At 43.7% G+C, this 27,254-nt stretch overlaps 1 protein-coding gene across 4 annotated transcripts in view; it reads right to left on the reverse strand.

The window, feature by feature from the left end:
* LOC111974256 (LIM domain and actin-binding protein 1) overlaps positions 1 to 26,674 on the reverse strand; it is a 29,095-nt gene extending 2,421 nt beyond the window's left edge. Inside the window, exons 1-10 of one of the 4 annotated variants that reach the window (XM_070444225.1) lie at positions 26,457 to 26,674; positions 17,709 to 17,842; positions 16,588 to 16,633; positions 8,331 to 8,783; positions 2,580 to 2,634; positions 1,977 to 2,074; positions 1,167 to 1,232; positions 744 to 795; positions 334 to 416; positions 46 to 179 (exon numbers count right to left, since the gene is read on the reverse strand). In XM_070444225.1, coding sequence (XP_070300326.1) covers positions 46 to 179; positions 334 to 416; positions 744 to 795; positions 1,167 to 1,232; positions 1,977 to 2,074; positions 2,580 to 2,634; positions 8,331 to 8,783; positions 16,588 to 16,633; positions 17,709 to 17,833 — 1,112 coding nt within the window. In that variant the 5' untranslated portion in view covers positions 17,834 to 17,842; positions 26,457 to 26,674. Of the gene's footprint in view, positions 1 to 45; positions 180 to 333; positions 417 to 743; positions 796 to 1,166; positions 1,233 to 1,976; positions 2,075 to 2,579; positions 2,635 to 8,330; positions 8,784 to 13,493; positions 13,589 to 16,587; positions 16,634 to 17,708; positions 17,843 to 24,112; positions 24,132 to 24,167; positions 24,273 to 26,456 lie in introns of those variants that run through there. The other 3 variants (XM_070444227.1, XM_070444229.1, XM_070444230.1) reach the window with 3 other exon arrangements.
* Between the last annotated feature and the right edge of the window lie 580 nt (positions 26,675 to 27,254).

The raw sequence follows: 27,254 nt of genomic DNA on the forward strand, positions 1-27,254 counted from the left end.
TAATGTTATTTGAAGTGTCCCGTGGGGAGCGAGTGTCCCAAGTACCTGAGCTTGGTGTTGCAGTGCAGACAGCGGAAGCAGGAGGTGTGGAAGATCTGGGTGTTAGCCACCAGCCTCTCCAACGGGTACACCGTCTTCAGGCATGCAATGCACGTCTCCCTCACGGGCAGGCAGAACTTCTACACACAGACACTAAGAATTTACCTTTCATACACTGCATAGTGTTTGTCAGTAACAAGTCTTGTCGTCAGATTTTATAGCGGTCCTATCAATTTCCTTGATAGAATACATGTTGTACGTGTCATTGTGATGGAGGTTATGGAGGGGACTCACCCTGGCTGCCTTGGGCGGGTCACTGTGGGCTGAGGATGGAGAAGAGGTACTATCCTTAGAGGTAGGTGTGTCCATGCCATCACCTGAAACAGAACAAACACACAACATACCAGTGAGACTACAGGGACTCCATCTTGGCTGCAGAGGAAGTCAGTCACACAGTTGGGCAGAGCAATATAATTATAAAAAAAGGGAGCCTGGCTTTTCACCAAAAATTCTTGAGACGAGAGAGACGCCTAGACACAGAGCAGTAACTCAGTCGGGGTTCCACCCCTCTCTGCCCTTTAACATAGATTACAGAGGACCAATCAGAGGCGAGAGCAGCTGGGTGCGGTTCTGTCCTCAGCATCCCCAGCCGAGAGCTGTGGGGGATGACATCATGGGAGATAGGGAAATTAAAGCTGACTCACCATTGGTCTCTGCTACAGCAACTTTTCTGCTGTAGGACTCTAAAGCCTGGCTCTGAGAGAAAGAGAGAGAAAACCTGTCAGCAATCAAATATACAGTACAGCTTGTTCACCCATGTACAATTGTACATAAAAATCAATATGAAAGAGTTTACTGCCACTGTGTATTCATGTTTTAAAGCAGGATTTTTAGGACACTTGTAGGAGTTTATTTACTTACAGCACACCAGCTTTCATTGGTTTACAGTTTTTATCAGTTTAAACGCTGCTCCCCTATCCAATTAACTAATCTTCACACACAGTGTATCGTTTATTTCACAGACTCACACTGCATGTTCCCTCTGTCGCTGTCTCGCTACACACCTCAACACCAAATTTCTCAGACTCGCCACACGCACGCACACAGACACGCGCGTAGGTACTGACCACAGCCACACCACTAGGGGGCACATTCTCCTKGAGGCTGCCGTCCTCTCCCTCTGACTGACTGKCCTGCAGACGAACAGAGAGGTCGATCAGTAAAAGAACAGTGACAAAATGTTTAACAATATACAAAACATATTTTACAAAATAGGTGAACTAAGATCTGTCTTTCTTTGACATGAAACTTTTCCCATGTACTATCCTTGTGGTGAGACCAAAGCTTCTGGACTATTAAACAAGAGTAGAGGATCACTTCTTTCTAAAAAAAAAGATTTTTAGGTCTGGTGACTGAGTCCACAGTGTCTCTAGCTTCTCCTAAACAAAGGAGACTAAACAATGTAAAGATTGAGGAGTGTTTAAAAGACAACCGACCAAAATCCCACTATTTTACCATGCCTGCTTTTTACTACCAGCTTTCTCGTATACATCTGAAAGGGGTAGGGGGTAAAAAAGAGTCAATTAAAACCCACCTAAAGACCTAGTCATGATTCCTGCATTTTCACAGACCCTGTAACCAAAGTACAGGTATTGGGTCTGTGTGAATGGTTCTCTGCTTTTTTGCAGGTCAATTCATTAACACTTCAATTGTTTAATGCCTCCCTAATTTGACATCTAAACAGCCCCCATGGTTTAACACTCCCCACCCCTTCCAATTTGCCAGTTACCCACTGGTATGTTTAAAAAGGGAGAAGTGGTAAATAAGGCTGTTTGAAMGGGGTAAAACATTGTAAAACATTGCCTTATATATTTATTTTTTTACAGGTAATATACCACGTCTTCTGTACAAAATGGGTATAATAAATACAAACTCACAGTGCGTGCTAGTGGGCCCTTTTTGGTAACGGCTGACTGGTACTTGGCCATTCTTTCCTTCAGGGAGGTGGTCTCCAGAACTCGGTCAGGGGATAACACTGCGGGGAAGAAAGAAAAAAAAAAATCACACACACACAGGTTAGCATCTACAAGGTTTCTTGATCCTGATCCCACACCTAGCTCTGCTGCAATGTTGTCAGAAGTCACTAGCCTACATTAGCTGCTATGAAGAAGACAAACAGGGGTAACGATATATAAAAGCTGCCAAAAGTTGACTTGAGTAAATAAAGCTGGTCTTTTTAGATGAAGCAGTGTAGGCACTATGAATTGACACACTGTTCTGCCTCAGTTCAAGCACAGCCATTATCATGCACCCGTGAATGCACACATTGTGTTCCCATCTGTAACCTTCGTGGCTATTATAACTGCAGTGGGCACCTCTCTGCATGGGATCCTTTTGTCAGTTTAGTGCCTAGTAGTGATATCAAATACTGTGCCCTCAGAATGTGATTGCACTATATGGGTCTAGTACAAATGTGTGTGTGTGTGTGTGTGTGTGTGTGTGTGTGTGTGTGTGTGTGTGTGTCCGTGCCCATGTATTACCTCCTATTCTCTGGTCCATGTCCTCGGAGGAGCTGCTGTGTAGTCCTGTGCTCACCTGGATGATAACACAGGGGTCAAAGGTCAGGGTTCAGTTTATTACACAACCTCAGACAAGGACTGTCCGATGTCCTCACCGCCACCCCAACAACCACAGTCTCCTCCTGCTTTCTTTACAACTGTCTCTCTATGCCTTTGTAGTTAGTCAGCCTCTGCTTTTATTTTTTTTGCCCATCTCTACACTCAGACAACCCCATCATTGGTCACATTTGACCACCCCCAGACTCATCACAACTTCCCCCTATCTCACAATGGTTTGGCCCATCGACATCAAAACCAGTTCCTGCATATCCTTTACATTACAATGAGCCATTGATGGTTGCTTACACAAATCCCTATTCACACTGGCACAAACACACACACCCATTGGGGCATCTGCCATTTCCCCCAACACCTTGCTCTAGACCTAATCAAATAACAAGCACTCCCATCAGTGATTAATGTAATTTGCCCAGAGAGACTCTGAAAGCAGTAAGGAAGACTTTACTGTTAAACACCAAAACAAAATCACCAAATATCTATGGTGTCCAGGTTTCAGAAGAAGCTCAATTGTCTCAAGTTGCTGAAACGTTTCTAACTTGAACAAGATGGTGAATTTACTGCAGTCGGCTAATCTTGGACGGCAGATGCAATGAAATTCTACAGCTAAATTCAACCAGTCTGTTTTAAAGAAAGCATTCAGCATAATATGTAGTTCATCATGGAAAAGAAACAAATATGACAAGACAAACAACTTCAGACGTATTCCAGCTAAAATACTTCTAGCACCACCCTACGGGTCTGTTAACCATGTAACCAACCACATCATGACTCCCCATATGGTAAAGGGAGACACACACCCCTACACCACACACACACTACTGCAGGGATCATCAACTAGATTCAGCCACGGGACAAATTGTTTCTTGAGCGGATGGTCAGGGGGGCCGGAACATAATTACAATTCATTTGTAGACTGCAAATTGACTGCAGGAAGTCCAAAACAGATATATGACTAAAACGTAATCATTTCAAACCTTGCTTATATTTGTATAGGATCACACATATAGTATCTCTCTAATATGTGTGAGAATACTTTGGAACAGATTTTCTAAATTAAAATCACTTGAAGCTGATTTGCTGGTGTTCTTACAGTCTTGCGTCCATCAACACATTTTTTTTTAAATAAACAGTTGCACAGAAAACTTGGGGGGACAAATAAAATCCCATGTGGGCCAAATTCAGACCGCAGCCTGCCAGTTGGGGCATCCTGCACTACTGTATGTACACATTAGCGTGCGGACACATGTACACAGTGTTAATCCCCTAATAAGCTCAAGAGGCAGAGCCATTGTCAGACAGGACCGTCTGTCCCCCCACYAACTCCACCGTGACACAGCCATTTTACTCACCAATACACACACACACAACTGAAAACACAAGTAGGCTATACACATACTTAACACACTCCCCTCTCACCTTAACCTACAAAACACTGAAGATGCCCTATTACGATGCCATAAGAATGTACAGGCTAGGAGAGAGGGCAAGTCACAACAGGGGGGCTAGGGAGAAGGGACACTGTTCAAACACAGACAAAAGGCCCAGTGAGGGGATCAAGGTTAAAGGGATACTTCGGGATTTTGCCAATGATGTCCTTTCTCAACTTCCCCAGAATCAGATGAACTTGTGGATACATTGTTAGATTTTTTATTTTATTTTTATTTTTAAAATCAGCAGATACTCAGACTTCCAGTCATTGCATTTGCACTAGTTTTGCACTAAGTTTTGCACTAAGTTAGAGGTGCATTTGCACCTCTAACTTCCTTCATACTGGACACAGAGACATACAAATGGTATCCACGAGTTCATCCGACTCTGGGGAAGTAGATAAAGGGCCTCATTGCTAAAATGCCGAAGTATCCCTTTACCCCCTTAGAGTCGAAGTTCCACAACAAAAAAATCCCCATCAAAATCCGCCAGTTTAAGGTAGAGATGTTTGTTTTGCATTGGATGCATCTCAATCCACCACATCCACCTATGTCGCACTTCTGCATCTGTGGTGAAAGGTGGCAGAGCTAGAGTGGTGTTTGTCAGACCATGAGACATCCCGAAAATCTGTCTTCTAACACAAACGTCTGTAGCGTCCAAACGGTTTAACCTACAAACTACTACTCTACTATATGGAAAGGGGAGGCTCTCACAATGGTGTTCTCMATTTTGCTCTACGACCCCCACAAGTGTCATGGGACTCGTCTGAAGATAACCGGTATTGGATTAAAAAACACAAATGGAAGTAGAAGGTTGTTTTGTGCCTACCCCAAAAAAGTGGTTAAATATGTGTTTTTTTATTATCTCCTAGATTTCGGACAGACACTTCAAAATCTTGTATCTTACGATTTATTTTTTGCCATTTATGGACGTGTTATTCGATGCGTGGGCTTTAGTAGTAAATGCCAAAATAATTTGTATTATTATTTTTTGATACCTAAAAAGGGTACTAAAATTCTAAATAAAATATCTAAAAGATTAAAACAACTCCATCTGTCAGTTTAGCCCCCCCCCGCCATAGACTCTACAGAATTAACAAACACAAGCGTGTGTGTGTTTATTACAGCCCACTGATGTGTAAACCAGATGGTCAGGCTTAAGCAGTAATCCTGGATACAGATGAGTGGAGGAGGGATCTGGCCAATTAAAACAGACTGGGCCTTCTGGAGTCAGCCATAGCCAAGTCAATAACTTTTTACATTGTACTTGTGGATTGAAGATACAAGGTGTCTATAATGTTATGTATTGAAAGGTCATTTCCTAGTTCACTCAAAATATTGCTCATACAAAATGTTTTACAAGAGAGTGTGATGTTATGTTAGCACAGAGGACAGCGATACAGCCTGTAGTTCACTGAGGACAGGTTGAGACAGGACCAACTGATTCCACTGCAAATCAAACTGTGKGCCAACAGCTAAATGTTGGGCTAAATCGACCAAAACAACAGCCAAGCAGAGAGGCATGACTCATTTTAAAGAGAGGACAAGCATGTAATCTACACAATTGATCAAACAGGCTAAAGCTCCTACCTTTTTCAAGCAAGCGTGAATTGAATATGTAGTCTACACAATGTGCTGTAGTCTCAAACTGTTCTTTGCATRTGCAAATAGTCTGCGTCTAACCAGGTAACTATGGTAACTAGAATCATTCAACAACAAMAAAACACCAAGCTATGTTTTGAATATTGTGGTAGTAGAGAAGGCTAATGCCAGTGGCAAGCAGTACAGGGTGTAGTTGATTTGGGTGACAGCCAGGTAGTGAAACAGAGCCTTATCTGCCCCATCTAAACCTTTTATGCCCAGGACTCATTACAGCTCATACAGTTACAACCAAGGGCTATCGAAAAACAGGAGAGACAAAGGGAAAAGGTGGAATACAGAGAGTAAAAKAGAACTAGAAACAAGGAGTGTGTGAGAGGTGAGGGAGAGGTTTTAAAGAGAAAGACAGACAGAAAAAGAGGCGTAGAACTAAGGAGAGGGAAGGAGAGAGCGAGAGAACGTACTGCGAGTCTTTTGATTGGAGAGAGAGAGAGAAAGGAGTTTGTGTTCTGTAGGAGCAGGGTTTGTTGGCCTCTAGTTGATTTGGGGGGGGGGGGGGGTGCATACCTTCTTCCATGACATCACTGCTGTAAGATGGTATCAGCCCAGAGCAGGCACTGAGAGCTAAAGCTGGGGCAGGGGGGACACTACTGTGTTGTGAGTGTGTGAGAGAGAGAGATGGAGCATGAGTGTGTGTGTACACCTGGAGATGCAGCTCCTCCACCCACGCACAGCCCCACCTCCGCTTTGGTCAGCTGAAATGCACTGGCGTAGCGATAAAGGCTTTTGTGAGCGCATGTGTTGAGGAAACACACCGAGTAGTGAGCACAGCTCTCAGACCAAGACGAATCGAGGTCGACCTCCTACTGTCTGTCACTCCCCTCTTAAAACCCTGGCAGTAAATTCAGCAGAAGTCTAGAAGCATGGCCATTGTGGCAGGCCTCATCTGACTGAATGGCTGAGAGGACAAAGACTACAACACTACCACTGTTCTCAGACCAGTCTCCCTGAGGAGACACTGGGGGAATTTCCAACATGTAGAACTAAGTATTGCTAGTGGTCATCATGAACACACTTAACAAAGAGATGAGCACCAAGGCGTGGTGGCAAACTCACTCCAGTCTGAGTCGGACTCCACAGTCTTGCTTTCCACCTGGACCATGCATCAACACCGGGCTGGCTAAGCTAAGGTAGCCTACACCAGAGACCACCAGGAATATACAAAGTATTATGGTCACAGAGTCACACATTTATACTCAACTTTTACCAGACGAGAAAACTGAGGAAACTGAAAAATAGGAGAAGCAGAAGTGCACAGAGGAGTGCAATCTTGTGTGATGCTGAGAGAAGAGGTGGGGTGGGGACCATGAGGGGTGAATACCTAACTGAAGAGGTGGGGTGGGGGCCATGAGGGGTGAATACCTAACTGAAGGAGAATGACAGGACACAGAGTGGGAGGGAAAATTCCTATGGTGGGTCTTTGAAGAGAAAGACAAGGAGGAATGCGGGTACATTCTTGACCCTGGGCTATTATGGCATGTGTGTACACTAAAGAGGAGAAGGTTGTTTAGGAGCAGATAAGGGACAGATGGGCAGTGTGGAGAACTGAAACATAGAAACTTTTTGAGGGGACAGAAAGAGTGTGACTGAAGGGTTGAGTTAATTAGGCAGTAATGGGACAGAGGGCCGGGTCGTTAATATGGCCACTTAATGACTGACTTCTCTCTGATAATATCGGAGGAGCCACAGGAGACCCTCCCTCAGTGTCTGGCGCAAAGTATTTCACTTCTCAACTGGGGGCGTCTTCGTCAAGTCAGTGCATGTATGCATGTTTTGAGTTTCTTGGCCTCTAGTATAAGTAGGTAAGCGAGACCCTCCCTCAGTGTCTGGCGCAAAGTATTTCACTTCTCAACTGGGGGCGTCTTCGTCAAGTCAGTGCATGTATGCATGTTTTGAGTTTCTTGGCCTCTAGTATAAGTAGGTAAGCTAGTTTTAGCAAGTATCCTCTACACGTGTGTGTGTGTGTGTCTGAGTGAATGGGTGTTCTGTCTGTACTTAGTGATGCGCACTGAGACACACAGTAGTCCTCGGGGTGCCTTTATGAAGTCAGACGGGGCTTGTTGAAAGGCACGAATGCATCAGGTACCAAGGCATGTGACTGCTAGCATGACTACACTCCAAAGGAAGGCACCATGAAACTGTCTGTCTGTGCAACAGACCAGGAGTTCAGCTGCATCCCAGCTGGATATGGGGGGCTAACCAATCACACACAGTCAGATGACTGACCTGACCCCACAACCATAATGAGCCGCTACATGTTGAGGAAGATGCCAAGAGATGGGGTGAGAGAGAATCCATAGAGCAGAGAGGGGAGATACTGTGTAGAGCAGTGGTTCCAAACGTTTTCACTCAGGGGTCCCCCTTCCATCATTGAGGAACACTGCCGATGTACTAGCCAATTTCGAAGTTGCACCTTGTGCATTCTACTATTACCCTCCGACCCAGGGGAAGCGCCCCACAGTTTGGGAACCACTTTTGTAGATCGATACATACCTACAGTGTGTGTCTGCCTGAATGAGAACGTTTCTGAGTCAAATGTGTGTGTGTGAGTCTCTATCAGTCTTACCCTTCTCTTGGCGCCCTCTCCCTTCTCAAACATCATCTTCAGGCTGTTGAGAGGCACGCTGGGTTTCTCGACGGGGCTGCAGGGGCTGGGTGGCGCCACCTTTTCTTCCACCTGCATCAGCCCTTCCTCCTCCTCTCCCTCGCTTGGCCGCTGATCTTTTCTCTCCATCCTTCTCTCCGCTCCTTCCTTGGCTATAGCTGCTGAGGGATACWGGAAGCGGCTGGGGGCTGTGTCTTGACTACCCTGAGTGCCCGGGGATCCCGGGGATTTGGCTGGGGGGCGGTGCTCGGTCGGTGGCACTGGTTTGGGTACGGCTGGGGGGATAAGGCGGGCGCGGGGTGGGTCGGCTGGTAGCAGGGAGGGTTTGTCTTGGCGAGGTGCCGGCTGCTCCCAGCGCTTCTTCAGAACACTCAGGTTCCCTGAACGCAGAGTGGGGGGCAGGCTCCCCACCGACTGAGAGGAAGACAAGAGAAGATAAGAGAATGGTCAACTGGAAGAATGTCTTGAAGTTACTGACTGATGCAACGTCCTGAAATAGGTTAYATCGACCGAAAAGTTAACCAGCATGTAAACTGTACCGAGGTAATTGTGTGTAAGAGTAGTGTTGTATGAGAAACTGTAAGAATAACAAAATACAGTACCATTTCTAACAGTTTACAATAATACAAATAGTCTCAATTTTCAACCGTGTGGAATGAAACTATTATCAACAAAATAGTCATCACCAGTGGATTCCAACATTCTACTTCTACCAGTCAATCATGTCCAGTATTATGTCACCCAACTTCAAGCACCCAGACGGCAACCAAATTAAACAGGAAAAAAATATAGGAAAAATCTCAAGTTCATAACTCTGTCAGAGTTTTCTTCCCGAGGCCACAGTGGGAAAAGACTGCGGACAGCGGTAGTTACTGACGTGGAAGGAAAGAGAGATTAGATGAACAGCTGTTCAACCAGCCACGAGAGTAGCTGGCTGGTGGCTGAAGTCAGAACAGGCAACTATCAGCTGCTGCACACTCCACAGCGGCATACAAAGTCTTGGCTCAAGATGGAGACAGAGCAGGACTGAACACGGAGATCTCATTCTCAACCATATTCCATTCTGTGGAAACCTACCTCACCTTTTCCTGAAAGTACAGGAAGTGCTCTCTGCTCCCAAATCGTAACTTACGGCGAGCAGCTAGCTGAACTACTATGGGACAACAATACTCCACTATGTGATGTCATTCACTGATCTTCATTAGAAGATACGGAAATTAACGCCCGCTTGTAAAACGGTCCGTTTAAYATGGGGGAACTTCTGAAAGGTATACGAAACAATACGGCCCTTTGAAAGCAGAACAGAGACAACTAATAAACGTAGTTTACATGGGGTACTCAATGTTCCTTTCAAGGAACCGCACTGGGCTATGGTACACAGAGCTCAGCTCAGTACAAAGTATCTAGTCACACCCAGGAAGAAGAGTAACAATGTGTCATCTATATAGTCAAAACGACATCCATGAGACAAGCTCCAATCAGTAGGTAACCATCAACATTCACAACGCCCTAACGAAGAACAACCTTGTTTTCCCCTTTAACGTGATAATGAGGTGGTCAACCATATAGCAGTGGACGTCCATGCAAACTTAACACAGCTATAATTTAAAAAAACTGACACCACTTCCTACTGTCAACACATTGACCACACTTCAACCAAGCAGCAACTCAGGCAAACCTAGCCTGCACATCAAGCCGTGCTTCACCAACAAAATATGTGACAGAAACAAGATGGAAACACACATGGAAAAGGAGGAGAGCAGAATATGGGAGGAACAAACAAAGAGAAAAGGAGGAAGAGAAACCCAAAGCTGAGAGAACTCAAAGACAGTAGAACAACAAAAAACTATCGTTCTCTGTGTGAAAGCAGCTGGAKTACAAGAAGTACAAGGAAAAAGGAGCAACAGGCAATGAAAAGTTGGTTCCCTGTTTTTCTAAAAGAAGTGAAACCTGTGAGAACGAGGCGAGGCGTAGTGGGGAGTCTAGGTTGTAGACAGGGAGAGAGTCCTGTAGCTGGAATCAGTCTGCCGTCCTTCCCTCTGGTCTCTGTGCTGAGTAAGGGTGATCAAGCTCTCCCAGATGTTAGCAGTTAGAAAAWCTCTGGAAGTAAGAACCAGCCCACCCCCCATCAAGACCAGGAGAAAGACAGAGAGAGAGAGAGAGATGGAGGCAGAGGGGGAAAAAAATATCCCAGGAAACCAGAAAGCAGGAAATGATACATTTGGGAAATGTTTAACTCTTCGCTGACTGAGTCTGGGGTTCTTTACTTTTCACTTCTCAAAGTTTATCCCCAAATAAATATTGTAAATATGTGGTTATTTTTGTGTGTGAATCCAGCAGACACATGGCTGAAGTTTCAGGTATTCCGTTGTTGTGTGAGCCAATGTCAGAGCCATACCATTGCACTGAAGTCATGTCATCACCTAACATGTACCATGTGTCATGTTACGGAACCTCATGCTGTCAGTGTTGAGATCTGTGATCGCCAATCACATCATGACATTCAAATTGCAGACAGTGTTGTACAAAACCAAACTCCCTTTAAGTTATTTATTTTCCTTGAAAACTGGATTATTAAAAGTAAGGAGTCAAATCAACAATGTCACCGCTCCTCCCATTTTACCCTATGTCCTCAAGACACTGCGTAACCTACAACACATGATGTCCCGTTTAACCTATTGAGACATCTCAGCCATTCACCACGATTGAACGAGAACACACACACTTACTTCTAGCTTCTACCACCAAGCCATAAGACTGCTGAGCAATTCAGAAAATCGACACTGGACAATTTACATTGACCCCCCCCTTTTGTACACTCGCTGTTTGTTTTTTACCTATGCATAGTCACTTCACCCCCACCTACATGTACAGACTACCTCAACTAGCCTGTACCCCCGCACACTGACTCGGTACCGGTGCCCCCTGTATACAGCCTCGTTATTGTTAGTGTTACTTTTATTTGTACTTTTTATTTTAGTCTACTTGGTAAATATTTTCTTCTTGAACTGCACTGTTGGTTAAGGGCTTGTAAAGTCTACACCTGTTGTATTCGGCGCATGTGACAAATACAATTTGATTTGATTCCTGGTTAGAACAGTGAAGGTGACTCAATATGCCTGACTCAGCAGCAGTAGAAGGGAGGACCTCATGTTGAAAGTTAAGGAGTGGCCATTTATTCCCCCATAAAACTGTCATTAACTTTTTCATGTCTTTTGYGGTTAGAGAACATAATAGATGTGATTAAGTAGGAATAATCATACCTGTAATTATATACAGAACCATTACTGATAATGGTCACAGTTGAAGGGGGAATTATACTGAACAAAAAATATAAATGCAACATGCACCAATTTCAATTTTTTTACTGAGTTACAATTCATATAAGGAAATCAGTCAATTGAAATAAATACATTAGGCCATAATCTGTGGATTTCACATGAMTGGGAATACAGATATGCATCTGTTGGTCACAGATACCTTCAAAAAATATTTATATTAAAAAAACAAATGGATCAGAAAACMAGTCAGTATCTGGTGTGACCACAATTTGCCTCCTTCGCATAGAGTTGATCAGGCTGTTGATTGTGGCYCGTGGAATGTTGTCCCACTCCTCTTCAATGGCTGTGCGAAGTTGCTGGATATTGGCAGAAACTGGAACACGCTGCCTTACACGTCGATCCGGAGCATCCCAAACATGCTCAATGGGTGACATGTCTGGTGAGTATGCAGGCCATGGAAGAACTGGGAAATGTTCAGCTTCCAGGAATTGTGTACAGATCCTTGCGACATGGGGCTGTGCATTATCATGCTGAAACATGATGATGAAAATGATGATGAAACATGAGGTGATGGTGGTGAATGAATGGCACGACAATGGGCCTCAGGATCTCGTCACGTTATCTCTGTGCATTCAAATTGCCAATCTATAAATTGCAATTTTGTTTGTTGTCCGTAGCTTATTCCTGCCCATACCATAACCCCACCATGTGGCACTCTGTTCACAACGTTGACATCAGCAAACCGCTTGCCTACACAACGCCATACACGTGGTCTGCGGTTGTGAGGCCGGTTGGAAGTATTGCCAAATTCTCTAAAACGACATTGGAGGTGGATTATGATATATAAATTAACATTACATTCTCTGGCAACAGCTCTGGTGGACATTCCTGCAGTCAGCATGCCAATTGCACACTCCCTCAAAACTTGAGACATATGTGGSATTGTGTTGTGTGACAAAACTGCACATTTTAGAGTGGCTTTTATTGTCCCCAACACAAGGTGCACCTGTGTAATGACCATGCTGTTTAATCAGTTTCTTGATATTCCACACCTGACAGGTGGATGGATTACCTTGACAAAGAAGAAATGCTCACTAACAGGGATGTAAACAAATTTGTGCACAAAATTGGATAAAAATAAGCTTTTTGTGCGTATGGAACATTTCTGGGATCTTTTATTTCAGCTTAGGAAACATGGGACCAACACTTTACATGTTCCGTTTATATTTTTGTTCAGCGTAGATTCCACACAATCAACATAATGTTAAGTAAGACTGCAGGAGCCTCCTTAGTGCTCATTTGTGGACCACCATGTAATCATTCATTAGGACACTGCTGCTGGTTAACCTGACCAGGAAAAACTCAGGGCCCAAAATAAACCTGAAAAGAAAAACTAGTTAAAACTCCTGCCCCCGATTCTCATACCGGAACACAGAGGATTGCATCCCAGAAAGCTGAGACCTCTCTTCCTCCTATGACCCAAATTTACAGCCCACCCTTTAGGACTAGTGCTGCCTGTGGGTCCACGCACACAGACAGCATTGTGCTGACTAGACCTGTTTAACTCAGCACAAACAGGAAGACTGGAGGAACAGCATGCACCACACACAAATACAACCAGTGTGTGTGTGTGTGTCTTCTCCTCRCTCTGAATGACCTTAAGAACCTTGTGTGTAAACAATGTTTGTCTACAACTACTTGAGCCACTCCAGAATTCCACAATGTCACGTCACGCAGGGCAACTCCTGTGCTACAATCTAGGTCCAGATTCACTGGCAGCTAGGTACCCAATGATCAAAATACATTCCCCATCGATGAGCCATTGGAAATGTTAGGTAGTTACCTTGTACTCCTGCATGACATCGGCCGATCACTTATTCCCTATTCCCTTTCCACTTCTCCAGCACTTCCCAACAAACAAAGACAATAACCAACAGAGAAGACAACTATCCCAACAGACAAAGACAACTATCCCAACAGAGGGAATTACTTTGGGATTAGTCGACCGAGTCAGGATTATGGGGCTGACCGCCTGCCCATCACAATAAGTGGCCAGGCAGAACTTGGCACGGAATTGTTCGGTGTGCTCCTCAGACGAGATGAGGATTATAATGGGTGTGTGGGAGGTGGAAGTTTTCGAAAGGCTGTCATTTTACCATGTGAATGACAAAATGCTTTATCCCATCTACTCACTGTCAAAAATAAGTAGCCTGAGCAGAGAAGAGAGCACAAAACCACTTAGGCATACAGACGGAGCGGCCTACTGGTCAGATTAGAAGGCGAGCACACCAGACACCGCTTCCGAGCATATTACTCGCCAATGTCCAATCTCTAGTAAAACAAGGTTGATGAAATTAGGGCACGATTTGCCTTCCAGAGAGACATCGGAGATTGTAACATTCTCTGTTTTACGGAAACATGGCTCACTCGGGATATGTTTTCAGAGTCGTTACAGCCACTYGGTTTCTTCACGCATCGCGCAGACAGAAACAAAGAACTCTCTGGTAAGGAGGGTGTGGTTGTATGCCTTATGATTAACGACTCCTGGTGTGACCATAACAACATACAGGAACTTAAGTCCTTTTGTTCACCTGACCTAGAATCAAATGCCGACCGCATTATCTACCAAGAGAATTCTCTTTGATTATAGTCTTAGCCGTGTATATTATTAGCAAGTGCATCAGTGATGTTGTACCCACTGTGACTCTTAAAACCTTCCCTAATCAGAAACCGTGGATTGATGGCAGMATTCGCGCAAAACTGAAAGCGCTTTTAATCATGGCAAGGCAACTGGAAACATGACTGAATAAAAACAGTGTAGCTATTCCCTCCACAAGGCAATCAAACAAGCAAAGCGTCAGTATAGAGACAAAGTAGAGTCGCAATTCAACGGCTCAAACACGAGACGTATGTGGCAGGGTCTACAGACAATCACGGATTACAAAAAGAAAACCAGCCACGTAGCGGACATTGACATCTTGCTCCCAGACAAATTAAAACAACTTCTTTGCCCGCTTTGAGGACAATACAGTGCGCCACTGACACAGCCCGCTACAAAAGCCTGTGGGCTCTCCTTCACCGTGGCCAACGTGAGTAAAACATTTAAACATGTTAACCTTCGCAAGGCTGGGGTTAACAGACAGCATCACTAGACGCGTCCTCAGGGCATGCGCAGACCAGCTGGCTGGTGTGTTTACGGACATATTCAATCAATCCCTATCCCAGTCTGCTGTGCCCACATGCTTCAAAATGGCCACCATTGTTCCTGTTCCCAAGAACGTTAAGGTAACTGAACTAAATGACTATCACCCCGTAGCACTCACTTCTCTCATCATGAAGTGCTTTGAGAGACTAGTCAAGGATCATATCACCTCCACCCTACCTGATACCCTAGACTCACTCCAATTTGCTTACCGACCCAATAGGTCCACAGACGACGCAATCGCCATCGCACTGCCCTATCCTATCTGGACAAGAGGAATACCTATGTAAGAATGCTGTTCATTGACTACAGCTCAGCATTTAACACCATAGTACCCTCCAAAGTCGTCAGTAAGCTCGAGACCACCCCGCCCTGTGCGACTGGGTCCTGGACTTTCTGACGGTCCGCCCCCAGGTGGTGAGGTTAGGAAACAACATCTCCACCCCGCTGATCCTCAACACTGGGGCCCCACAAGGGTGCRTTCTCAGCCCCCTCCTGTACTCCCTGTTCACCCATGACTGTGTGGCCATGCACGTCTCCAACTCAATCGTCAAGTTTGCAGACAACACTACAGTGGTAGGCTTGATTACCAACAATTACGAGACGGCCTACAGGGAGGAGGTGAGGGCCCTTGGAGTGTGGTGTCAGGAAAACAACCTCTCACTCAACGTCAACAAAACAAAGGAGATGATCATGGCTTCAGGAAACAGTAGAGGGAGCACCCCCCTATCCATATTGACGGGACAGTAGTGGAGAAGATGGAAAGTTTAAAGTTCCTAGGCATACACATCACAGACAAACTGAAATGGTCCACCCACACAGACAGCGTGGTGAAGAAGGCGCAACAGCCCCTCTTCAACCTCAGGAGGCTGAAGAAATGTGGCTTGTCACCTAAAACACTCAAACTTTTACAGATGCACAATCGAGAGCATCCTGTCRGACTGGATCACCGCCTGGTACGGCAACTGCTCCGCCCACAACCGCATGGCTCTCTAGAGGGTAGTGCGGTCTGCACAACGCATCACCGGGGGCAAACTACCTGCCCTCCAGGATACCTACAGCACCCGATGTCACTGCCTGTTCACCACGCTATCATCCAGAAGGCGAGGTCAGTACAGGTGCATCAAAGCTGGGACCAAGAGACTGAAAAACAGCTTCAATCTCAAGGCCATCAGACTGTTAAACAGCCATCACTAACAGAGTGGCTGCTGCCAACATACAGACTTAAATCTCTGGCCACTTTAATAAATAGATTTAATAAAGGTATCACTAGTCACTTTAAATAATGCCACTTTAATAATGTCTACATATCCTACATTACTCAACTCATATGTATACACTGTATTTCAAACCATCTACTGCATCTCACCTATGCCGCACAGCCATAGCTCATCCATATATTTATATGTACATATTCTTATTCATCCCTTTATATTTGTGTAAACGGTAGTCGTTGTGAATTTGTTAGATTACTTGTTAGATATTACTGCAGTGTCGGAACTAGAAGCACAAGCATTTTGCTACACTCGCATTAACATCTGCTAACCATGTGTATGTGACCAATAAAATTTGATTTGATATAGTTCAATGGTGACAGAGTCAAAGAGTCAGGGACTTGACCAAGAGGGCAGCTTCACAAGCATATCATTGAACTGGTGACTGTGTCTGAGGTGATGTCACATCCTGTAATTCCATGAGTGGGTCTCCTGTTGGGGAGCTGAATGRRGATACTCACTGCTTTCTTCTTCTCAGCATTGGCCTCCTCAGCAGCTCTCTGGTACCTATGAAACAGAGGAGCAACACTGACCTCTGCTGATCAAGAACAGAGGTGCACGCAGTAAAGTAGACCAAAGCATTACACTGGGAATGGAAGTTTGCACTGATATTAAATCAATAGTATCTGAACATGTTTTGAAGGTCTGAAGATATCAGGGAAGTGTAAGCAATATAAAAAGGGTTTTGGGCTATTTCTGACACAGATCCGGTTTCCTCTGGATCTGCAGACAATATGCTGCTTTTCAACAATACACCAGTGTTACACTGGTTTTATCACCCTTATGTTATACTAGGGAAATTGTGATTCCATAGCTAGGGCTGACAGAGAGGACTTGTGAAGAGCAGAATCAACAACCTCTGCATAGTCAAAACAGTTGCTTTGTGAGGTGTTAAAGTTCACAGTTAGCCATAGCTATGTAAATGCCCGCTGAAATGTACGAGTGGCACGGTAGGTCAGGATTGTTGTAAGGTAACAACTACTTTACATAGCAACAGAAGAAAATGACCTGTACAGGCAAGGTGTATGAGGAAATAGGTCACGGTTGATAGTCAAGTGTAAGTGGTTGATACTGCCTACGATTACAGTTACGACTAYGTGATGAAGAGGTGACTTTTCAACCAGAATTTTCCGACCCACAGAGCTTCTTAAAGAGTGGTAACTATTAATAGTCAGAATGATCTCTTTCCAGTTCTGCTGCAAACTCTGTTGACAGACACAAGGGTAACCCAATGACCTGCAGAACAGGATTAATATACAGCTAACATCTCTGTTACCTCCCTCTCTCCCTCAATTATGTACATTTGGGATGGGAGCACTTGTATAAAGCCTTTAAGCCTGAAGTGTTTGGGTTGACTTTCATTTTGGCTCCCCACTGACACAGACTTGACTGACTGTATGTACATACTGGAGCACCCAAAGGACAAGTGTGATTGGTACAGTATGTACGTAGAGCTGGGCGATATGGAGGACTACCTACAGATAGATGCGTGTTTGGTAGGATGAATTTGGAAGAGAAGTGTCTACGGTAGTGCACTCATACAGACAGAAGTGTCTAGTAGAGAGCTGTGCGTGTCACTCACTTGGAGAAGCGCTCTGCGATGGCGTTGGTCTTGCCTCGCGTGCTGACCAATGAGAGCTCCCTGGCGGTGACCCGTAAAGACTGCGACGCCCACGACTTTCTGCTGAACGAACTTCCGCCTTCCATCTCGGCCTCCTAACACACACACACACACACACACTAATTAATGACAGAATCAAAATGTCTACTTAAACATTTTTTTAAACTACATTACCTGTTTTACATGAAATACAAGTCCCAAAATTCTCCAACACCCATCTTATAGAAATGACCTAATACAGTGTATAACACACAGCCTGGAGAGCCTGGATTCAACAACCAACACTGGCACTGTTGGATGACATCATCCAGCTGTTTGTTCATGGTGTGCACAGTGCACTACCTCACTGCTCATTCATCATGAATCAATCAAACCACGACATAGACAATACAGGGTGAAACCTTAATTGAAGGGTAATGAATAACATGTTAATAACAATGATAACTTGTGTAAGTTGAAACAAACACGTTTGTATTTTTGTTTGGGGTGTTTTCCCATGAAAACATTGCCCTACCAGGTAGCCTACAGGTAGCCCATTGATTATTACCAATATAGGCATTTTTTATGCTTTTATTGCTTTATATATACACTAAAGTTATGCCAGTAAAGTGTTCTCTTTAATGGGTTCATAGTCTATTTCACCCAGATCCCCCAGAATAATAGCAGAGTGTTGACAGACAGGAGGGATCAATGCAGCACTGTCTCTGTACAAAGAGGTACTGTCTATCCCTCAGCTTCCCCAATGGTGAGGTCATTGATCTGTGTGTCAATCACCTGCTCTGCTCTCTGTCTAGGAGTCAGTCCGCCCCCGAGATATCATCTACAGCACATACCCTCCCCTGCTGCTATGAGCTCACACACTCAAACATTGCATGGTTACAGGAGCAAGCAGACAAATTCTGCCATCATGATCGAGCGGGAACGTTCAGACACTTGACTGTGGGAAGGGTACACAACTGAGATCAGCAGCAATGTTGTCATTGTGCGAATCCGAGCATATCATCATCTGTTCCGAGACAGCCAGGAGGCCTGTACCGAGACAGCCAGGAGGCCTGTTCCGAGACAGCCAGGAGGCCTGTTCCGAGACAGCCAGGAGGCCTGTTCCGAGACAGCCAGGAGGCCTGTTTCCCGAAAGCAGGAGGCCTGTTCCCGAGGACAGCCAGGAGCCTGTTCCCGAGACAGCCAGGAGGCCTGTTCCCGAGACAGCCAGGAGGCCTTGTTCCGAGACAGCCAGGAGGCCTGTTCCCGAAGACAGCCAGGAGGCCTGTTCGCCGAGACAGCCAGGAGGCCTGTTCCGAGACAGCCAGGAGGCCTGTTCCGAGACAGCCAGGAGGCCTGTTCCGAGACAGCCAGGAGGCCTGTTCCGTGACAGCCAGGAGGCCTGTTCCGTGACAGCCAGGAGGCCTGTTCCGAGCCCGTTCTGTTCGGAGGACAAAACCAGCACTCCACTTATCTCAGCCTTCATAATCAACAATTATAGAGGGCCAGAGTATAACATACACCCACATGCCTAAATGCACACAGGAAGTTAGTTACTATAGTTACTGTGCTTTCCGATAGACACGTACACTAACAAAAAAACAGTCTCATAACACAGCTGATAAGCCAGTAAAATAGTCATTTGTCTGGAAGGGAGGGAATGATGAGAATCGACAAAAGCATTTATGAGTTTATACATGGACACACCTTTGGTACACTGCATGGTGTGTATTTGTAGTCATTTTCAGATAAATTAATATCAATAGGCTGTCTTGGGCCTGCCGGAAGGGTGTATGGACCATGCCCTTTCATCTAGCCATTTTCATTAAGGTGTGCTTCGCAGGTATTACATCATTACCCGACAAAGAGACTCAATTTAATTAAGCATTGTCAGAGCAGCTGGTTTTGTGTTGACTCAGACATGACCAAGCACACGCATAAACATAGTAGAGGCAATTCCATTAGAAAGGATTTACAGACTCAGATTTTTCACTTTATAATGTATACCAAACAAAAAACATCAATTTCAAAGCTTAACAAACCATAGAACTCTATGCACAGGTACTAGTTTTAACMATTTCCACTGACAATTTTACAAAAATACATTTACAGGACGAACTGTGCAGATAAGGTTCGGTAACAGAATAAAATTGAGGGAGATTTTATCATAATTCTATGACCAAATTTAGCATCTGCACAGTTTGTCAAGTACATTTTTATATATTTTTTTGCTGTGTAAATTATTCAAAGTAGCCACTGTGCATAGAGTTCAACTTTGAAATCAATGATTTTGTTTGGCATACATTTTAAAGTGAAAAATCTGTCTCAGTGTAATTCCATTACCATAGGCTACACAAGCAAACCAGCACTACGAGTGTGACCATGACGACAACCATAACAMATGACCAATTCCAAAAGAATCTCCAACACTTCCTGTCTACAAACCATGGGATCCAGGAAAATAATAATCTAATCCACAGAGAGAGACATCACATGGACTTCTCATAAAGATAGTATTTAGCATGGCCACAGGGGTGGTTTAAAACTCGGCCTTGCATCTCTGTCATATTTCATGAGAAAAACTTTAGAAAATAGGGCAAAGCTTAAACCTTAGCTTAAGAAGTGCATATTGGTTGAAAGCCTGTGCAACCCTGAGGTATGTGTTCAGTGGAAAAGGGATAAAGTGTAATGCGTGTCTGTGTCAGAGGCAACGCATCATATTCATGTGCATCAGCACAGCAGGCCAGATCAGGAAGCCAAAAGGCAGATTTCCAGTGGAATTCCTCAAAAATCATCCTCAGCCTTTCCTCCAAGCTGCCTCTCCAAGCTAAGCACAGGGGAAACTACCTCACAGTAGAAACCAAGATGCAGGGATCGAAGAACAAACTGGATGAGCAGGAAATAAAATCAGTCACTCTTGGAGGAGAATAGAAGTTGAATATAAAACACTTTATTTGGGGTGCTTGTCTATTCAACTTCCATTGTATTCTTATCTCCTGCAGTTGTGCCTTTGAGCAAGTTGCTTAACCCCTATAACTTCTCCAGGGACGCTGTACTGTGGCTGCCCTCTACCCCATGTTTTATATGTCCTTCTGAGGGGTTGGGATAGAACAAACAACAAATTGCCGATGTATATTTGTGCATATTGGACAATAAAAAGGAATCATCTTMCTCTAAGCTTACAGAAGTAATGGAAGTAGCAGCATAGCTGCAGCAGTAGTAAGTGGCCATGTGGTTGTGATATGTAGAGGAACAGGTAGCCTAACCAAACAGAGACAAGGCTTCCTTTTCATTTGGCATTYGACTTCTTGGAAGCAAACTGCAACAGAACAAGTTTAGTTGATCAATCAATCAATCAAGTTTATTTTATATAGCCCTTTGTACATCAGCTAATATCTCGAAGTGCTGTACAGAAACCCAGCCTAAAACCCCAAACAGCAAGCAATGCAAGTGTAGAAGCACGGTGGCTAGGAAAAACTCCCTAGAAAGGCCAAAACCTAGGAAGAAACCTAGAGAGGAACCAGGCTATGAGGGATCTGGCCCAATCTAGTCTATCCTCTCACCATATCTGAATAGCACTTGTATGTAGTGATGGGGGATATTATTTCAGATGATATATCATATTGACAATATCGTAATATTATTTTTGGTGCTAGTTTGCTATGCCTGCACCAAAACTCCGGTATTTTTACTTCATAGCACTTTTTATTTTATTTTTAAATAGGGAGCYAATTTGTTTTCAGCATTTTTATTTATATGATTGATCAAAACTTGTTTTCTCATGGCTCTCTCTTGTCCCTCTGCAGCAGACATTTGGTGAGCAATATGTTTGGAACATCGAATCGCAATAAAATTACAGTCTCAAATCGCAATACATAAGTATCGTGATAAGATCATAGCGCGAGTTCCCTGGCAATTCCCAGCCCTACCTGTATGGTGAGCAAGTATATTGATAGGAAATCAAATCTTTATTTCAACATACTTGATTGTGACTGTAAACTTGACATGATATAGGGACCGGATGTTCGGAATATCTTTTGAACATAAGTGAAATTGACAGATCCTGTGGACGCACCTTTCCTGAGGCAATCATTATCGTGTTTCAGTCAACGAGGCCTCTGTGTCAACTTCACTAAAGCGGAACAGCCTTTGAACCTTCACTTTCATCTCATTGCAATGCCGTATCCACAACAAACCCAGATATGGAACACAACACAGGATCAGTCTGTATTGCGCAATATAGCCATTTTATCATCATCAGTGCCTTGAGTGACATGGAGATACATCAGTCCTGAACAGCTCAAATGTAGGAAGGGGTTTATAATTTGCTACCCCCCACCCACCCACAAAAAAAGACATGCAGATTTTTTTCTCAAATGAAAATATCTTTGCAGCTAAGTAAATGCCAGGGACTTCTTTAAGACATATTGAAATAACACAATGTCAGGATCACATTGACTGCACCTGTAACGGCGTTCCTCCTCCTCTTCATCCGAAGAGGAGGAGCAGGGATTGAACCAAACTGCAGCGTTGTATTTAGACATAATGAATTTATTTAAGTGTAGACGAAAAACACGAACTTCACTTGAATACTTACAAAACAACAAAACGAATGTAGACAAACCTGAACATATGAACTTACATATAACACGAAGAACGCACGAACAGGAAAAATGACTACATAAAACGATGAACGAACGAAACAGTCCCGTATGGTGCAAACAAACACAGACACGGAAGACAACCACCCACGACAAACAATGTGACAACACCTACCTTAATATGATTCTCAATCAGAGGAGATGAAAACCACCTGCCTCTAATTGAGAACCATATTAGGTACCCATTAACCAACATAGAAACAGAAAACATAGACTGCCCACCCAAACTCACGTCCTGACCAACTAACACATACAAAAACTAACAGAAAACAGGTCAGGAACGTGACAGCACCAGACAGACAGATCTGGGGCAGGAGGGTATACAGTGAATACAGAAAGTCTACACCCCTTTCAACATTTTGCCACCTAAAATATACATCTAAAAAGGGATTAATGTAGATATTTTTCCTACGGATCTACACAACCTACTCCACATTTTCAAAGTGAAAGAAAGTCATAGAACATTTTCCAAATTAAGAATTWAAAAAATATTTATATAATCATAATTGGATAAGTCTTCACCCTCTGAGTTAATACAGGTTGAAGCGGTTTTGGCAGCCATTACAGCTGTGAATCATTTTCATTCTACCAGCTTTACACAACTCCTAGGGCAACATATATCCATTGTTTTTGTTAAAATTGCACAGGCTCAGTAAATTTGGTTGGATATCATTTTACCTTTTACCTGGGCTTTGCTCCTTTCATATTTATTTTGATCAGTCCCTGGTGATGACAAGCATACCCATAACATGATGCTGCCACCACAATACTTGAAAATACAAAAGGGATCAACAACATAGTTTTCACTCCCATATTACTGGGCTGTAGGACAAAGTGAAAAGAAAGAAGCCCATGTTAAAAATTCCACTCCAAATCATATATTCTGTTTTCAACAAGGCTGTTAAGTAATACTGCAAAGACAACACAACAAATAAACACACTTTTTGGACTAAATTAAAAACTACAGGGTTGGGTCAAATCCCAAAGTAAAACCCTCTCCATTTTCAACAATTGTGGTGGCAGCATCATGTTATGGGTTTACTTGTCAAAAATCGAATTGAATCCCTTTTTAGATCATTTAAGGGGGTGTAGAATTTCTATTGGCACTGTAGCCTAATTTAAACTGTGCTCTTTATGTCATACCATTACCAACCATATGAGACTGGTAACACTTGTGACAAACTCGATTTGCTTGTTACTCTACAATTTGATTTGCAGGTAATGACACTATGTCATTAAACTGAACCATAGCAAAACAAGTACCATGCGGTTTAAAAGCTACTTGAAGTCCGTCTCCAAAACAGACTTTGAAAAAAGAAAACAAATGAATAGTCAATTCTGCCCGGCTCTGAACAAAGAATCATTAAACACTAAATCATTCAAGCTAAACTAGCCGATTGAGTCAGAACCTGAAACACAGGACTCTCCCTCATAGCCGACTTGGCACCTCTCAGCTCATGGGACTGATCAGATGTCACAAAGCCGCCATCCTTGGTTTAACCCGTGTTCAGACAATAGGTCGGGAAAAGTCACATCCATGACATGGATACTGTTGGACTAGCCTTACTACAGTAACACTGGGAGTTATGGTCAATACTCTCAGTGAGAACAGAGATAATGATTTTTGAAACGCTATACACACACACAGTTACAAAAACAATGGCACAAGGTAACTTAACTTCTCCCCAAAGAGTTCAAGTTAACCGTGACACACCTTAAACATACCTTTTTGAATGGATTATTTTTCTGTTTTCTTCTCRATATAAAGTTATTGTCTTACCTATATTATTTTATAGCACTCCAGTTTCGGTCCAGCCTTTATTTTAAGCACTTCCGGTGTGTCACACTCCCCTGGTGAAACCTTGCGACACCCGACACAGTGTGTATAAGCAAGTCTCTAGTGTGTAAGAGTGTAAGGGGCGGAGTGAGGAGAAAGGTGTTATGAGAGTGGAGGAAGCAGGTCACATGATTTCCTGTACCAATGACCTTAGAGATTGGATTCCACCTGCCAGGTACATAGGGTGTGTATGTGTGTGTATGTGTGTCTTCAGCAGAATTTCTAGGAAATAGTCTATACAACTGCTCTACAGTTAAGTGTTTTAACAACCTGGTGAAAAACTCAAAACTGATCTAAATTGTGTGATTCTATGGCACAACTTGATCCCCTTCATGAGGGTGGTAAAGAAGGGGAGGTTGGTGGTTGCGGCAAAGGACAGCTGGAGGAGAGMGGTGAAGAGAAAGGAGGAGGAGGGACAGAGGGGAGAGGAGACGAACAGAGCGTGAAGCTCAGGTTTCTCTGCCCTGTTTGAAAGGTTGAAGCGCGTGGCTGGGCCTGCATGGTGCTGCGGCAGGGAGAGAAAACCCTGGCTCTCAATACACTCAACACATTGCTACTTCACAGGCCCTGTCTAACCAGTACCGGTCCTTGCCTCACACCTGGAGGTGTGCACTCACACGCAGTCGCGCACACACACGCAGTCGCGCACACACACGCAGTCGCGCACACACACGCAGTCGCGCACACACACAGCTTTGTCTGCACCAAGACTTCAAAAACCATACAATTTTACAAATGTTTCACTAGAGCAGTTTACCTATATCAATTTCTGTAGCAAATCATTGGCTTGGCACAGAAATTGACAACTGAATCAAAATGTTGTCCATTTCTGTCTGTGTCTCATTAATAAATCAACTTCAGGAGCATGTCAGAGTTGAGAAAATATATAGTTTCTGTCATGTTTTTTTTTCTGCCCAGCATCTGAACCAGTGGGATGTGTGTAGCATATTTTCTATATTATTTACACAGGAAAGTCCCCTAATTGACATTGTGAAAATGGCTGACGAACCAAATGATCTGACATGGGTAGCATCATCAACGCATTCCACTGAGTCATCTTCACTGGGACATCACCACCTGCCTCCTCTGTGGGCTATCCTTTTCTATTCGCAGAGARAGGAGGATGAAAAGGCGACATGGTTTGGCAGCGTTTTCTAAGTCTCAGCTGTGCAACTTCCAAGACAGAGAACTGCATAAATAGCACCGTTAAATAAGCATAGAGCTGCATTCAAATGGCCTGTTCAAATGGCCACACGGTGCGGTTAAGGTACAAAGCTGGACAGTCGCCATTGTGTGACAACTGCTGGCACTGAGGTGAATACCAAAGTAGACTACTCATTTCTCCAGGGACAGCCACTGAATACCCAGCTCGTAATACTCAGCAGGAGTTTGAATAGAATATATCCTGGCTATCAGGCCAACAACGAGTAACATACTTTAAGTAGCCCAAGTCACCAAAATGGCTGTGGTGATATCAGCTGAGTTTTAAAGTAATAGTTCACTCCAAAATCACCATTTGTTCAGATGTTTTCAAAAGTGGTCTAATGTCAAGATGAGTCCATGTCTCACATGCCATCTTTGTGCAGATCTAACTATATTCCTCAACCCCATAGGAAAGAAAGGCCTAGGCACCATTTAAAATGATTAAATTAGATGGTGTCTATCTTACCACTTCATTTGGGTTTGTGATAGCTGGATCTACACAACAGATGGGATTGTGGGGAGTACACTTATTTTGAAAATGCTCCACTTTTGAGTTTTGAAAATATTTACAAACTTTGGAATCATTTTGTAACATATGGTCATGTAGGCCTCCTTATAAAAAGTGTCATAGGCAGGAAGACATCTTCCTTGGTAGATGGATTATTATAACAATAAACAAGTAGCATATAAGCCTTCTGTATTATCAAAATTAATGCATTGTGTCTCCCTCCAATCCTCCATACCCTGAAATAGGTTGGCCAACTGCCATAACTTCCCATGCAACCTCCACCACCAGTAATAATGGTGCAAAATTGGAAGTACTGTACCTGTCAAATTGGCAACATTAATCAACAAACATTTGACTTAGCCTTGGCTAGAGCAAATTCACCATGTGCATACTCACACCACAGCCTAAACTAGCATACTAAAACGCACACGTTAAGGCTAGAAATTAACATAGCATTATAATAACTGTATATATCAACACAAGTTTATAACAAAACTCCTGTAACTTTGCTTTGGCCTTACGTTTATGATGTTGCCTACCGCAGTTCCACCGACAGTCCCACAGGTGCACAATAGAAAGAGATACGTTGGTTTGAGTCGATTAGTCTGCTAGTATCTGATATTTTAATTACATTGTTAAACGAACATACTTGACTTGTTTTAATCTCTTGCTGCTAACTCACAGCAATGAGTTTTTCGTCTTCGTCCGCTCCTCAAAGTATGTGCATCTCACGGGGCGGGACAAATCTGTCACCAAATCAAGAGTTCTTATCCATCTCTTAAAGTTGCAGTTCGCAGGGAATATCCATAAAATACTTTTATTCTTCTTCCAAAAAAATGTCTCCACTCAACATCACAGACATAGACTGAGTGTATAAAACATTAAGGACACCTTCGTGACCCCCCCTCCCCCCTTTGCCCCTTAGAATAGCCTCAATTCGTCGGGGCATGTACTCCGCTGGCACGTGAAGTTGGCTGGATGTCCTTTGGGTGGTGGACCATTCTTGATACACAAGGGAAACTGTTGAGCATGAATAACACAGCAGCGTTGCAATTATTGATACAAACCGGTGTGCCTGGCACCTACTAGCATATCCTGTTCAAAGGCACTTCAATATTTTGTCTTGCCCTTTCATCCTCTGAATGGCACACATWCACAATGTCTCAATTGTCTCAAGGCTTAAAAATCCTTATTTAATCTGTCTCCTCCCCTTCATCTACACTGATTGAAGTGCATTTAACAAGTGACATCAATAAGGGATCATAGCTTTCACCAGGATTCACCTGGTCAGTCTATGACATGGAAAGACAAAAAGTTCT

Source organism: Salvelinus sp. IW2-2015, linkage group LG1, assembly GCF_002910315.2.
Source record: "Salvelinus sp. IW2-2015 linkage group LG1, ASM291031v2, whole genome shotgun sequence".
Lineage (NCBI taxonomy): Eukaryota > Metazoa > Chordata > Actinopteri > Salmoniformes > Salmonidae > Salvelinus > Salvelinus sp. IW2-2015.